The sequence below is a fragment of the Haliotis rubra genome, unplaced genomic scaffold (assembly GCF_003918875.1).
Source record: "Haliotis rubra isolate DU_JTF1 unplaced genomic scaffold, ASM391887v1 Scf8, whole genome shotgun sequence".
NCBI lineage: Eukaryota > Metazoa > Mollusca > Gastropoda > Lepetellida > Haliotidae > Haliotis > Haliotis rubra.
The window spans coordinates 2,718,480-2,734,363 of NW_025767523.1; the positions used below are offsets into that span (position 1 = coordinate 2,718,480).

Sequence of the window (15,884 nt, forward strand, 5' to 3'; positions counted from 1 at the left end):
TAACCTCTGTGGGAAGAGAATGACTGAACTGCAGAGAGAGGGAGTCCTTTGTTGAAGGGACTGTGACATAAACCCATTCAATGTGTAGACACTTCTACCTCCCCATCTGCGATCAAGCACCGCTGTCAAAAGCCTTGACGTGAAGTATGTACACATGACATTGATATGAATTCCTGCCAAGTTGTAAATAACATCAATGTTGCAATCTTACTACATATTCATTATTTAAGGTATGCAATATATGTCTTTGTTTTTATTGTTTCTCAACTCTCCTGCCTCTGGAGGATAAATAAACAATATAATGTGAGAGATCCGAGTGCCGCAGCATGCTGTATTTGTTTTGTGGACGTGAAATATAAAACAGGATCGACAACACACTTGGCGAAGAAAAATAAAACATAATGTGGACGTCACTGACAGCTCGGTGTCCAAATCTGAAACGGATGCGCTAGTGGACAGCTGAAACTTACCGATGTTGTAAACTAATCTAAACTGAATGACACTCGGAAAATGGTGATAACCAGGGGCGTAGCTACCATTATGATAAAAAGCCCGGTCTTACACGTGATTGTTGCTGAAAAGGTTGGGCAAGCCCTCAATATTATCTAAATAAAAAGCTTTGCAACCTATCGGGCTTACAAAAAAGATGGCTTGCTACGCGCCTGATAACCAAGGCTATTAGTGGTTACCTGGCTCACGATAAGCGCCTATATTCAAGTGTTCAAGATGATGGTTTCAAATTATGATCAGGGTTCTGGAGTGAGTGATAGAGTTAGTTTTACACAGCGGTCAGCAGTATTCCAGCTATATTGCGGCGGTATGTAAATAATTGAGTCTTGACCACACAATCCAGTGATCAACAGCATGAGCATCGATCTGCGGAATTGAGAACCGATGACATGTGTCAACCAAGTCAGCGAGCCTGACCACCCGATCCCGTTAGTCAACTCTTACAACAAGCATGAGTTACTGAAGGTCAGTTCTAACCCGGATCTTCACGGGTAGTGTTCTACCGAGATATAGTGCGAGAGAGTCACTACCCAAAGGGCATGCCTCACAAGTGACCATGTGGATATGCTTGTGTTTCTTTCCAAAAATATGATCATTCCCAATGATCTGACTGACTGAGATTGGTTTTTACGCCGCTTTTAGCAATATTCCAGCAACATCTGATGTTTTTACTTGTATGAAGAATCGAATCGAAAATGATCGAATCGAGGGTCCAATATCGAAAATCGGATCGAATCGAGGTCTGGGTGAATCGTTGCAGCCCTACTTTAAATGGACGAAATATACACACTTGAGAAATAGTTTTCTCACCTCGTAACAGATATATTATAATGATAAAATTATGTTCGAAAATGTAATATTAATCTATCAATATTAATGCACTACGCACAATAGCTTTATATTTATGGGGGCGGTGGGGTAGCCTGGAGGTTAAAGCGTTCGCTCGTCACGCCGAAGACCCAGGTTCGATTCCCCACATGGGTAAAATGTGTGAAGCCTATTTCAGGTGTCCCCCGCCGTGGTATTGCTGGAATATTGCTAAAAGCAGCGTAAAACTAAACTCACTCATATTTATGCAAGTTATTCAAAATGAGATTGACAGAGATGTAACACTCTGGATAAGTTACCTAAATATACTTTATCTTAAACTGTACTATGGGCCATGGGTCCTGAATTACGAGGTGAGGTGAAATTGGGTTTAACGTCGTACTTGAGAATATTTCGCTTATATGACGACGTGAATGCGTGTGTATGTGCGGCTGCTTGTACTAGCCCAGACTGAAGCTGGTTTTATAGTGCTAGCCCACTGAGATACCATGCCGCAGCGAAGCATGAATACCTCACTCAGACACATTATACTGACTCCAAGCCGACCAGTCCTTGTTGTACACATTAATGCCGAGCGCCAGGCAGAGACCAACAAGTACCATATTTTAACGTCTTTTGGTATGACGCGGTCGGGGATCGAACCCGCGACCTTCCGCTCTCCGGGCGGACGCTCTAACCACTACACCACGGAGGCGGTCTCCTGAATTACGAAATAAACTTGATTGATATGTTTTTAAAATAAATATTAAAGTATAGCCGCACGTGACTATTAATTCAGGCTGTTCATAATTGTTCTCGAGTTAACCGTTCCAGTTTTGCTGCTTTGAATTTCTTTCCGATATCATCTTAGTGAACTTACTGTCGGCTTGTGTCAGCTTGTGTCAGCTTGTGTCAACTGTGTCCACTGTTTATCCGGTGTTCCTTGTCAGTTGTCTATCATCTACATCTCAGAAACGACGGTACGAAAGAAAATTAAACGTTACATCTTTTCACAATTATGTTCAGTAACTTCGAATCCGAATTTCAATATTGGCGTCACTGCATTGAATAAAACATTTTTTGCCACTAATCAGCTAAAATATTAGTTACAAATATATTCTTAGTCAGTAGAGATACATCACGGTTGTCCTATTGTTATCAATTTTAACCTTGTTTCGAACTTTATGTAACCATCATGTCGCCCAGCAACCACTAGACCAGTGAAGCTGAAAACAACAGTGATCCACAACTTGTAACGTGGCAGTGTCTACTGACACTGCAGGACAGTGTTGCAAGTAGTAATGGTAGGATTCACCCCTGCACCGGTGCATCGCTGGCAAGTTTTGTACGATACGATACACGATTCATTTGTTTTATTATCCATTCATATTTTGACATATATCCATCATAATTTTGATGTTTCATTAATGTATCATGTAAAAACGTTTACTAAAATCGTTTATAATCTAGTCGGGGGTATGACGAATCCGGGCCATCCTGATATCAATTCTTCCTAGCTTTAAAGGCACTATATCACACCACACTTCAATAAAATAAAAAAAATAATGCGTTTCTCTCAAAAATACTAACTTTCAGCCCTCAGGAAGCTACCAAATAGTTTATTCCAAAAGCAAATACGTATTTAGATTACAACATTAAATTATAAAGTTCGAATGAATTAATGCAACGTTGCATTAAATCGACTCGCGCGTCCTCTACCGGCCGAACATTATTTCAAGAGAACCCCATAGACTTATGCCCCTTGGAGCTGACTTTCCGAATATCCTACGCACAACTTGTGCTTAAAACCACTTCAGCAAACACCGACAATATCGACAGTTTTCGATGTTTTCAATTGTTTACATCACATATATGGCAAGTGTTCTCTGTTTGGAAGCGACCGCCTCCGTGGTGTAGTGGTTAGAGCGTCCGCCCGGGTTCGATCCCCGACTGCGTCATATCAAAAGACGTGAAAATATGGTACTTGTTGGTCCCTGCCTGGCGCTCGGCATTAATGTGTACATCAAGGACTGGTCGGCTTGGAGTCAGTATAATGTGTCTGAGTGGGGCATTCATGCTTCACTGCGGCATGGTATCACAGTGAGCTAGCACTATAAAACCAGCTTCAGTCTGGGCTAGTACAAGCATCCGCACATACACATACACACGCATGCACGTCGTCATATGAGCGAAATATTCTCAAGCACGACGTTAAACCCAATTCCACCACCACCACCACCACCACCACTGTTTGGAAGCTGAGGCAAATCGTAACGGAAAATAAGCTATGGTATTAACATTCCATCCATGTAATGGCTGCTTGTTACGGGCAGGATATCGGAAATGCAGTAACGCGATACGCATCGTATCGTGACCTCACTATCGAGATACGCATCGTAACGTGACCTCAGTATCGAGATACGCATCTTATCGTGATCTCAGTATCGAGATACGTATCGTATCGTGACGTCAGTATCGAAATACGCATCGTATCTTGAGGCGCCTGTATCGTGATATTCCAAGTTCCCTAGTTGGGGCGGTGGGGTAGTCTAGTGGTTAAAGCTTTGGCTCGTCACGCCGAAGACCCGGGTTCGAATCCCCACATGGGTAAAATGTGTGAAGCCCATTTCTGGTGTCCCCCGCCGTGATGTTGCTGGAATATTGCTAAAAGCGGCGTAAAACCAAACTCAGTCAGTCAGTTAGTAGTTCCCTAGTTGCAAGTTTATTACATTGTTAACATGTAATAGAGGGGTTTAACCTCAACTCACTAAATCAACAGGCAGATGCTGATGAATATTGTGGATTGTATTTTGAAAAAAAAGAAAGAAAGAATTTTTACAGTAATAGAAAAAGCTACTGTAAAAGGTTATATCATTTGTACTTTCCATTTTCTTAAACAAACAAGAAACAGGTTTATTCATAGGTCTTTGACGTCAGCTGAGTTATTCTTGTAAATTAATTCTCGCCGGTGTATATAAAAGGTGAAAACAAAAACACGATTGAGTCGAATTCGTCCATAGGCCTGAAGAGTGGTTTTCACAGCCATATCCCAGCGTTCACAGTTTCTCCCCGCATCAACATGTCTTTGCCGACACCTTCATTCAACTCCTCAACTTCTGGATCTGAGAGCTCGTTCAGAATTGCTGTAATGGGTGCATCAGCTGTAGGTAAGAGCGCCATCGTAAGCCAGTTCGTCCTTGGAAAGTTCCCCCGGGGCTACGCGGCCACGATCCAGGAACGTTACATCAGAGACATAGACGTGAACGGATCCCACGTTGTGCTCGACATCTTCGACACCCCCGGGGCCTACTGTTTCGCCAACGTAAGGAGACTGGCCATAGCCAACGCCGAAGCCTTTGTTTTGGTGTATTCTGTTGGAGACGAGTCATCCTTTGAGAACATGGCTAAAATGAGAGATTTGATTGTCCAAGAGAAATCCGACGGAGTTCCAATCCTTGTTGTGGGAAACAAGTCTGATCTGACGACATCTGATCGCTTCATTTCCAAAGATAAAGCTTACTGTATGGTCACTAATGGTTGGAATCACCGATATATGGAAGCCTCTGCCAAAGACAACGAAAACATTTTAGAAATATTTCAGCTGATTGTGAGCCAAACAAAATCCTACTTTTCCGAAAAAAGTCGGCGAATGACCTCACCAACTGCCGCACTGAAGAGATTAAGCTGTAGACTGAGGAGGTCCATGACGTTCAACTAAAATTCTCATCATAGGTGTCATGAACAGTTGAATGGTCTCAAAGTACTTATTGCTGTGCTTGAAATTTATGACATTTTTATGAAAGTAAATATGGAAAGTGTTTTGTCGCTTTTCTTTCATGTTATCATTGATGTCCAAACTAAACTATAAGCATTCTGATACTGGGTGTATTTGACGTTACTATGTGTATATCATTGTATTTCAGAAAAATAAATCTGAATCCTAATTGTTTTCTGTTATTTCCTCGTATGGGATGGCTTCTCACTGCATCTGGTTGTTGGAGAACCTCCCAATGTGGAACACGTCTTAGATGCCTACAGCTTTGATGCATAATCCAAGTACATAGTTCTGTGGCTCTGAAATGTTCATAGTCAAGGGCTGGCAATCAGCCAAAGGTAGGTCTTGTCGGGCTTGTCATTTCAATCGGTGCAATTGCCAAACAGTCGTAATAGTAATGGATCGAATATGACATAATTGATCGCATCTACCCGATGGTTTATCTTGTTTGTTTGATCGCATCTACCCGATGGTTTATCTTGTTTGTTTGATCGCATCTACCCGATGGTTTATCTTGTTTGTTTGATCGCATCTACCCGATGGTTTATCTTGTTTGTTTGATCGCATCTACCCGATGGTTTATCTTGTTTGTTTGATCGCATCTACCCGATGGTTTATCTTGTTTGTTTGATCGCATCTACCCGATGGTTTATCTTGTTTGTTTGATCGCATCTACCCGATGGTTTATCTTGTTTGTTTGTTGTTTAACGCTGCACTCAGCAATATTCCAGCTATATGTCTGGGATCTGTAAATAATCAAGTTTAGACCAGACAATCCAGGGATCAACAGCATGAGCATTGGGATACGATGACATGTGTCAACCAAGTCAGCGGGTCTGACCCCTGACGCCATTAGTCGCCTCTTACGACAAGCATGGGTTGCTGAAGATCAATTCTAACCCGGATCTTCAATGGTAACTGACTTTTGTAAAACGGCAGATGCATATAGTATTATATATTTCAAGTATGGCAAGAGACAAAGGAGTCAAGTAATCTCGAATGTAATTAATGGTAATGACATACGTACCTGCAGACCCGCTTCAAGTCATACCCAATATCAACATTGTCTCGTGGGCGTGTCACCTGGCTAAGGACAGATCTACAGATAGTGAGTGAGTGAGTGAGTATGGTTTTACGCCGCTTTTAGCAATATTCCTTCAATATCAAGGTGGGGGACACCAGAAATGGGCTTCACACACTGTGCCCATGTGGTGATTCGAACCCGGGTCTTCGGCTTGACGAGTGGACGCTTTAACCAACATGCTAGCCCACCGCCCCAGCAACATTCTGAACCTGCAGAAAGATTACTGAAAGGGACTATTGAGGACATTAGGCAAGGCATACACGTGCAAAACAGTTGAGTACTCTCAAGTTTTTAGTGTTTCCAAGACCCGCATCAGTATCGAGATACGCATCATCTTTCTCTTTTGAGTCAGCGGATGATGTAGTTAGGGTGTACTTAGGGTGTATTACAAGAAAGTTACAGTACCACTCGTATGTGTTCCAGAAACGCCCTCAACGCCAATTAGACACTTCTGTCCATTGAAGACTAGGTCCGCAACAGCTCTAACGCTGAACTGAAAGTGTGTTCAAGTCAAAACTGACCCCCGATTTCTACGCCTTTGCTGTGATGTAGCTGTGTTCTCAACGTGTAGTAGTAACGTGTACCCCATTGACCCATAAATGAAGTTTTCCCCTCTGTCGTGTAGCAACGAAACGTGTATATGTTTAAGAAATATAATGTTTTCACATAACTGAACTTGGTTCTTTCCTTGGCTTGTATAAATTCAATGTGATCCTTTGTATGTTTAAAAATCCGAATGATGTTAATGCCACTTGTCTGAGATATGCTCTGTGAGCATTAAGAGAGAAGTCGTTAAGATTTTCTGATTCTGTGACAAAAGAGAAAGGCTATGTCTTCAGGTTTTACGGTCAGGTCAAAATTTGATGCGTGTGTATTTTTCAGATTTCTTCCTCAGTTAAAATGCAAGCATACCAGGATGTCGCATTAATTGACGTGTCACGTTTACCAAGTTCGTGCAAGTTGAATTCCAGCTATAGGGCCTGTAAGTCTCGCGAGACGCTACTTCGGTACTAAGCTGGTTCCCGACTCCTTTTGAGCGCGCCAACTTGGCCTCAGACCACAATTATTTTCCTTCTTTGCTATCTACGGTGACATGCCAGTCCACCATAATTAATATCGGTCGTAGGCTGTTCTCCTGTTGCATGCTGACCAACCTGCCACTTGTCCCTAAACCGGCAAAATATGGGCCTGGATCGACTATGTCAATTTTGCTGTATCCACTGTAAACAATGGTCACCAGAAGTTACGAGCCGAAACACACAAGACAGCTTTGAATCATGGAAGGCTGGTGTCAATGCCATGTGTAGATTTTGGACCAAACAAATTTTGCAATAAAGTACAATGTCTTACCTTTCATTTAAGCTATCACAAGTCACCCTGAAAAATAGCAACACACACAGAACAACCCATTTAAACAAGGCTCTACATTCTCCTATTTTCCTTCCGGGTCATGTAAAAGTTAAGGGGGGTAACTGTGGTCTGAGGCCACTTGCGATATGGGAGACAGGGCCCAGCTTACTTCCGGTACCAGATTTCCGGTGACAAGCCACTCTCCTACCCAGAGTTCCATGCGGCCAGCCAGCATACCTCTGCCACAGGCCAGAAAGATGTGAGGAATCGTCCACACATCTGACACAGTCCATTCAAAATAATGTACATATTTCGTAACTCTTTTAGTTTTGATGAGTCTACACAGCTAATTATAAAACATCATTGTTAGAATGGTTTAGTTTCACCGAGCAAATGTTCTAAAAAGTGTAACACTATAATGTATTTCGATTTGCGTAGCGATCCTTTGTTTACATGGGTTGTACGGCACCACGTGGTGCCAACGAAGCCTTATGGAGAGCAAACGATGAAACCCCTTTGATAAAAAAATATGTATTTTCATAAACCTTACTGTCGCAGTTATAGAAGAATATATATGTAACAATGTAAAACATTACGAAGACCGCGCCGAATCGCTTGCGTTGGGCCAGTCTCTTCTTATTTACGAATATGCGCGTTTGTTTACAAACAAGAGAAAAGTCCGGTCACGTGATATGCAAATTAGCCTGTGGCAGTGATGTTATACTAAGTCATCACTGCGCCGGAGTGTGGTGACAAGCGTATATTCAAACACCAGTTCTGGTTCTAAATTGCGCGACCGCCAAATATTACTTTACTAGACCGGACCAAGTGTACAACTATGCTTGGCTGTCACAGCTGTTGACAGTCGTAATATTTGGCTAATTTGGGGATGGTTAGATCGAAGTTTGGTTAGTCCTGCGGGGAATATCGGTTCCTTACTGTCAAGTGACAGCCATGAGATCAACCGAAAAGGTATGAACGAGGCTGCTTGTCACCGGAGGTACTAAGGCCTATCGAAGTGCCCTCCGTCAGACCAGGGGACATCGCAATAACTGTCTTCTCGTGTCGTTCATTAACACCACAATCTTAGATTCATGGACCACTTCAAAAACAGGAAACTGTGTGAATCATGTCTGAAAAGGTCAAGTCCAAATATGGCCAATCACTCCATGTGAAAAGATTTACTGTAGGTATTTGACGCAATGAAAATAGTTTTTTTGATTGACTGTTTTTGGAATATACGCTTGTCACCGGAAATCTGGTACCGGAAGTAAGCTGGGAGCACATACAAGTTGCCGCGCGCATGGGGAGCAGGGAACCTGCTTAGTACCGGAAGTAGCGCAAGGCTGACAGGCCCTACTCCAGAGTCCTGATCAATTGCATCCGATCCACCATCGAGCTATGAGTTAAGCCAATCAATCCATCCCGTTGATCAACACCAATGCCCAGCTAAAAGATCCATCAGACAGATCAAATCCATCCGCGAGCTATGTGCTATATGGTGGCTCTAAGCAGCTTGTGGTCAACATGTTGTGGGAATTGGGAAGTCAATCTGACAATGCCGGAGGGAAGAAGAATAAGATGACGAAGGTGTTAAAAAATACATAGTAGAAATACCCGAGTGTTAGATTGTTTCATTCAGTTCGAATAAGACTGGATTGGAAACATTAAACGAACTGTGACCATGAAAAGAAAAGGAGACTACTACAACTTCATTTTAAAACGAGAGACACAGAAAACAGAGGGAAAGAAAAGAGGTCTTATCCAGACGCGTAGCAAGCCAATTTTTCGTGTAAGCCTGATAGGTTGCGAAGCTTTATATTTAGATAGTATCGAGGGCAACTTTTTTAGCAATAACAATGTGTATGCCCGGGGTTATTTTATAATAGTAGCTACGCCCCTGTTATCAAACATGGTCTTGCCGGTTTAAAAACTCTCTCGAAGACCAAAAAGAGGAAATAATATACAATAGTTGTTTGTAAATCTTTTCAGATTAAAACAAATGTGAAATATACTGAAGGTATAAAGTTCAGCCACACCCATATTTTTGTCAACTTGTTGAAAACTAAAGTGTGATAGCAATTAAATACATTAAGAATACATATTCTCTTCCAATAGATAACGCAAAACGAGTTGCCAGTGAATGTGGCAAGGTTCTATATTTAAGAATGAAAGGTTAAACAAGCAAAAATCATCACATTGAAATGTGGGTGAAAATGACCACCTATCATTTGATAATGTTTATCTGGTAGCTAAGGAGGTATAGAGACTTTCCACTGGTGTGTCACAAACATTAGTAGTTTGCATAACGTAGAAATCACTTACCGACATCTCTTCTTCATGGAAAACACGACTTTTCTCAAACCCTGCATTGGCAAGTTATTCCAAGGGGTACTTTGCTTACTAATCTCATCCTACACATCCATTGGGTTCAGATCAGGACTTGGTCACATATAAGGGATTCGATCCCGTGTTGTTGTTTGGTTTCCTGGGCAACCAGTGTACGATGGGGACAAGCGCTAACCTCCTGGTAAATGAATGCAGTCTCTGGATGAAGGATATTGGTATCTCCACTGATGTGACATCGATACTCTTCACCAGTTAATCAATTTTTATTTCAGTACTATTGCTGGAATATTGCTAAATGCGGCGTAAAACCATACTCACACATTTATTTCAGTACTGAGGAGGCCACATACCTTTAGTACATTTTCTTATCAACATGGCTTGATAAATGAAAACCGCAACATTTTGAATTACAAATTCATTTGAACAATTCAATGGAGAATAAAATTTATGAATTGATGGATGGACAAAATAGAGTTCTTTAATATATATTTTTACGTACAGTATTATAAGCTGGGCATAGTAGAAGAAAATGATATTCGTCTTCTATAAACATTATTATTACAACATTTACAGATTCTATCCTCTCTTTTTATATTTTATAAACCTACCTTTTTCAATTAATAAATCATGAGATGAACAACGGAAACGAGCTAAAGCTATTCTATGCTTAACATTAAATAACGATAAATAACGTTCAGTATAAATGTGTGTTTTAACGATTGAGTAATAATTACATTTTGTAGCTACTGAAATTGTTTCCAACCATTTTTGCTGGTAAATATCTTTTAATCTTTGCGTGAATGTAATCGGGAGAAGGTGAGGCTGTAATACGTGGTTGATGTAACGTTGGGCTGTCAGGTTCCCTTCAACGATCACCAAGTCTGATTTCTGGTTGTATGAGATGGATCCCCAAACCATAACGCTTTCTCCGCCAAATCTGTCCCCTGTCGGACGCAGATGGGCGCAAAACGTTCATGACGTCTCCTATACACACGTTTCTTCCGTCGTGATGTTGCAAAAGAAAACGGGATTCATCAGAAAACCAGATGCGCCTCCAGTTTTGTAAAGTCCATATCCTTACGTTGTTGCACCACCTGAGTCGTCGGCGGAGATGTAGGGGCGTAGTACAGGTCCAACAACTGGTCTACAGGCACGTAAACCCGCTTCTTTCAGACGGTTCCTAATCGTTTGAGCTGACACTCTCCTCAAACCCTGGTATTTGTGTGGCAGTCACGGTTGGTAGGGCATGCCGATTACGCAGGTGATGGACAAGGATGTACCGATCTTGAAGGGGGGTCGTGATTCTTGGCCTTCCACTTCTCGGGCGATCGTTGGTCAAATTGAAGTTGTTGTAGCGGCTCCAAAGTCGGGATATCGTTGTTTTGTGAACATTTAGGTGCCGTGCAACAGTTCCAAAACTTTCTCCGGCTTGAACACGACCAATGGCGATATTTCGGTCGGCAGCACTCAATCGTGGCATTTTTTCACACAGCTTTTCGGCGACAAATGAATGAATATAATACGAAAGCACATGGGCTTTTATACACCCCTACATTAACTGCCATTTTCATGATTTGCATGTGTTTTTTTTGTGCGAAGTCACCATGAGGGTCATTTCATGCGTTGTGACGGAATAAGCAATAAAATACACTTATGCGTACAAATGCAGTTGTTTGGATGGTAATCTTCATTAATTACGTGTATAATTTCAATACATTCGAATAACATTTAGTTTGGAAGCAATAACTTCATTCAAACGAATTTTTCATATCTGAGGACAGGGGTTGCGTTTCTTTTTTGACAGAGTTTATTTAGAAACAATGACGAAGTCACCAATCATTGTCAGTAGCACAATTTTACTGCCAACTTTGTGAAGTTGCTTTCTCGAGACATGGACCCCCTGCTGGGACCCCCATGGGTCACTGCCGTTTTAAGTACATGTATATAAGAAGCTCAATGAAAAGGATTCTGCCTCGCCGTATTTATCAGAGGACGATCATCTCGCAGAGGTGTCTTCTTTCGAACTCTTACTTTTGTGGTACAAGTTGCTCGATGTCCTTTCAACGGCCAGTACCTGCTGATGTCAAAGCAATGCCTGTGTTGCTCACACATTTACCAGATAAATATACTGAAGAGGTTGATACTATTTCAATGAGTGATGCCACATTTCATCCGACCCCAGCTAAGTGTTATGGAGGCGGTAGCTGTGTTTGGCTTCCTGTGTAAACAATCATGTATGGATTTGAACACAATTTCACCGAGCTGTTGCAGACAATGTCTTCAATGAACAAAAGTATCTAATAATGTGCGTTGGGGGCGTTTCTGGTGCATACTTGAGTAGTACTGTAACCCTCTTGGAATACATCCAAAGTGATTACCCTGACGACACAAAATGTAAGAAATCTCCACTCTTCAATATGCTTTGACTTATTAAGAAATATAACTTGCGTGACCTGCTACAGATCTACATTCTGTCATATCATCAAAACCGGCCATGAATCGCTTCATCACTGAGAGGATAAAGCAAGACAAAATCGTTACAGACAAATCAGTCCGAAAGGATTTGAATAGATATGCCTTGATCAGACAACATGGTACACTGAATAGATGGAATCTAGCTATTCACGCTCCAGGCAGAATTAAAGATTTATCAACAATAGCAAAACTCGGCGTCAGCGAAGTCAAATCCTGTTAATGCGAGTGTGGAAGAGAAGCAAATGACATTGTCAAACACATCCTTATGTTCTGCACTATCACTGAACTGTTTGAAAGTCTATGTTATGTCATTGATGCAAAGCCTACGTGTGGTTTAATGATGATGATTCATTGTCTTTTATGCGTGGATGTGTACCTGACTGTTTCTCGGATGTTCCATTTTAAACGTGGAGAGACTATGTTCCTTAAAACACGCTATTTGTATCATGTTTTGCAACCTCATTTCATTGTATAGAACTTATGTGCATACCTCTTGCGGGAAAATAACAAAATGAAGGCAATCTATCTATCATCCTAACTACATCGTCCGTTGACTCAAATCTGAGATAGATGTAAGAATGAAGTACAGGTAGATAGTCTTGAAAACTACAAAAACATGGAGAGTTATCTCGTTGTGTACATGTAAGCCTTGCCTTATGTCCTTAATACGTCCGATGTTACCATCAACAGATCTGCCCTCAGTCAGGTGACACGCTATCGAGACAATGGTGATACTGGTAAGACATGAAGCCCTTCTTCATTACCATTTCATTTGTGGACCATCTCACAACATAAACAAAACAAGTGTTTGCCACTAACATGGCAATGCCGCCCGCCGCTAAAGAAGAATTAAATAAAACACATTTACTATTTTTTATCTTTTGGTCACACAGATTACCTTTTGTGTGATGTAGTATTTAGTCATTGTTACTCTGAAGATATTTCAGGAAAATAGTAGCCTTGAATGTATAGATGCAGATACACATATCCACTGTTAATATCAGGGCTGGAACGGGTCCAAATTTTCTACCCCGTTTACCCCACCCACTATTACCATACCCTGATACTCGTTTTGTTCATTCCTGGCATCAAATTTGTAAGAAATGGCAATATATACTGCAGCTCGGAGCCTGAGGGTGAACATTTTATGAGATATCACGTTTACATAAGTTTGAAAAGTCATCAAAGTGTCATGGTAACCTTGAAAATAAGGTCAAGATCAACCAAATCGATTGGTGTCTGCGTAATACCTCAATATAGGCCTACACCAAATTTGAAGACATTGGGTACAACAGTGCTTGAGATCACATTAACAAGAGTTTGAAAAGTGGTCAAAGTATCGTGGTGACCATGAAGATAAGGTCAAGGTCACCCAAATAGACTGGTGTCTGTGTAATCCCCCTGTGTTGGCTGTCACCAAATTTGAAGACATTGGGTACAACAGTTCACGAGATACCGCCTTAACAAGAATCGGGACGTACGGACGGACGCTGCTGAATACGAAGTCCCCGGTGGACAACAAAACAAACGTTTGTCAACTCTCAAAACTACTTCAATTAGACTATGATAGAAAGTGGAAACACCAGCTGATAGAAACACTTCCACAATAATTAAACCTTACACTGTTTGATAGCGAATTTCCACTCAAGCTTTCAAAATCTGTACAGAATATTTTCTGGAAAGATACTCTGAATGCTTTTGCCAATGATAGCTACAAAAATAAACCAAATACCTATGAAGATTTTCTTAGGGAACCCCTTTTGTATAACAGAAACATAATTATAGATGGCAAATCCTTTTACAGTAAAACATTTCATGAACATGACATTGTTAATATTCATTGTTTACTGAACGATGATGGTAACTTTATGACACTTGTGCAGTTTTGCCATAAATTTTACTGAATTTCATGGAATTGTAAAAGCAGTTAGTAAGTACCTCAAAGCTACAGGCGTTGAAAAAACTCAACTGTGATGTTAGATAACCTTATAAACATAAATATGAATAATCTTTTTTCATGTAAAAAAGGATCAAAGAGCTATTTGCTGAAGGTGAAGAAAAATTGAAAATCATTGAAAAATGGGAAGATGAAACTGATTAATTTTAACTGGAGCGATTTCCTTATAAAACCCTTTAAAACAACTCTTGATCCTAAATTAAGATGGATGCAATATAGGCAGATTCACAGAATATTTCCAGTAAATACATACTTGATTAAAATGAATATTGTTGATAATAATCTTTGCACATTCTGTGGAAGTGAGCCTGAATCTTTACTTCACCTTTTCTGGAACTGCAGAATAAGTAAACATTTTGGGCAAAAACTTTCTCAGTGGATTGAACAAAACTGCTCACACACAGGTATTATTAATTTCCAGGTTGATCTGATCCTTTTTAGTTGTTCATCCACTTTTCAAACTGATGATATTTTTCATCTCATTTTGCTACTTGCCAAGTATCATATATATAAATGCAAGCAGCAAAAGATATCACCAACCCTCTCCCATTTCAAGAAAGAATTAAGATACTTTTATTTGATTTTAAGCTAGACATTGTAAAAAAGTTATGCTTAATGACTTTGAAAGGAAATGGGCCATGTATTGAAACCTAACTAATGAAGAAACATTATGTATTCAGTAATTGGGTATTATGCTTTGGTGTGAATGAATGAATGAATGAAGTATCATTATTAAGTTACTCTCTTGTAATTTATTCATTTACTACGTTTTTGTTGTTTTTCCTAAAATTTATTTATTTAATTTTACATTATTATTTATTTATTTTTTTATGTGGATAAGATCTTTATTGTTGCGTTTAACAAGCTGTAGGTTCACAAACAGAGGGTTGTTTATAGAAATGATTTTGCATATTTTGATCAGTTCTAGTTCATATTTTGATTCACCAAGCTGGACGTGCCAGACTGTACTGATTGCGAGTGAAAAGGATTCACACTGCGAGTAGTAATTAATGTGGTTCAGCTCACAAGGACGTCACATGTGTAAGCAATCGAGTACTTTATGAGTAGGTGTTTAAGCCGTCGAGCTTCTGTTTCTGCGTCAAACACTAAGGGTTTCCAAACCTCTTCAACCTCCTTAACTCCATGGTGATGACAACGTTGACAGTTAACCTCCTCTGTGTCTCAGGACATTGTGATACCAAAGTGACTCAATTGTAGTGCTGAACATAACTGATTCTTTGTAGTTCTTAATGTGGAAATGTACTATTGCAAAATATGACGAAACAATCATGGATTGTTTTTAAGCTTGGTATTATGATAATAAGGACAAAAAAACCCAAAACAAGCATTGTCACTAAGGTGACATAATCCCCCGCCGCAAATTATCAAATCAAACTTATAAAGTAATGAAAGTTTAAGATGAAGTTGAATGCCAACAAAAACATGACCAATCAACCTTTCTTGATATCTTGCTCTTTAGTTGTTCAAACACACACACATTTTCAACACTGACTTTGACATGAATGTCAGTGTATGAAATATGCAAAACTAGTACTAAAGTAATTGCTTATTGAAAA

General features: G+C 40.3%; 1 protein-coding gene across 1 annotated transcript; it reads left to right on the top strand.

The window, feature by feature from the left end:
- Window positions 1-4,396: 4,396 nt before the first annotated feature.
- LOC124261491 (ras-related protein Rap-1b-like) lies at window positions 4,397-5,035 on the top strand. Its single transcript, XM_046695812.1, has one exon. The coding sequence runs from the start codon at window positions 4,397-4,399 to the stop codon at window positions 5,033-5,035; it is 639 nt and encodes a 212-aa protein (XP_046551768.1).
- The last annotated feature ends 10,849 nt before the right edge of the window (window positions 5,036-15,884 follow it).

Excerpts from the sequence above, each read along its gene's own strand:
- LOC124261491 (XM_046695812.1), top strand. The coding sequence starts at position 4,397 with ATGTCTTTGCCGACACCTTCATTCAACTCCTCAACTTCTGGATCTGAG.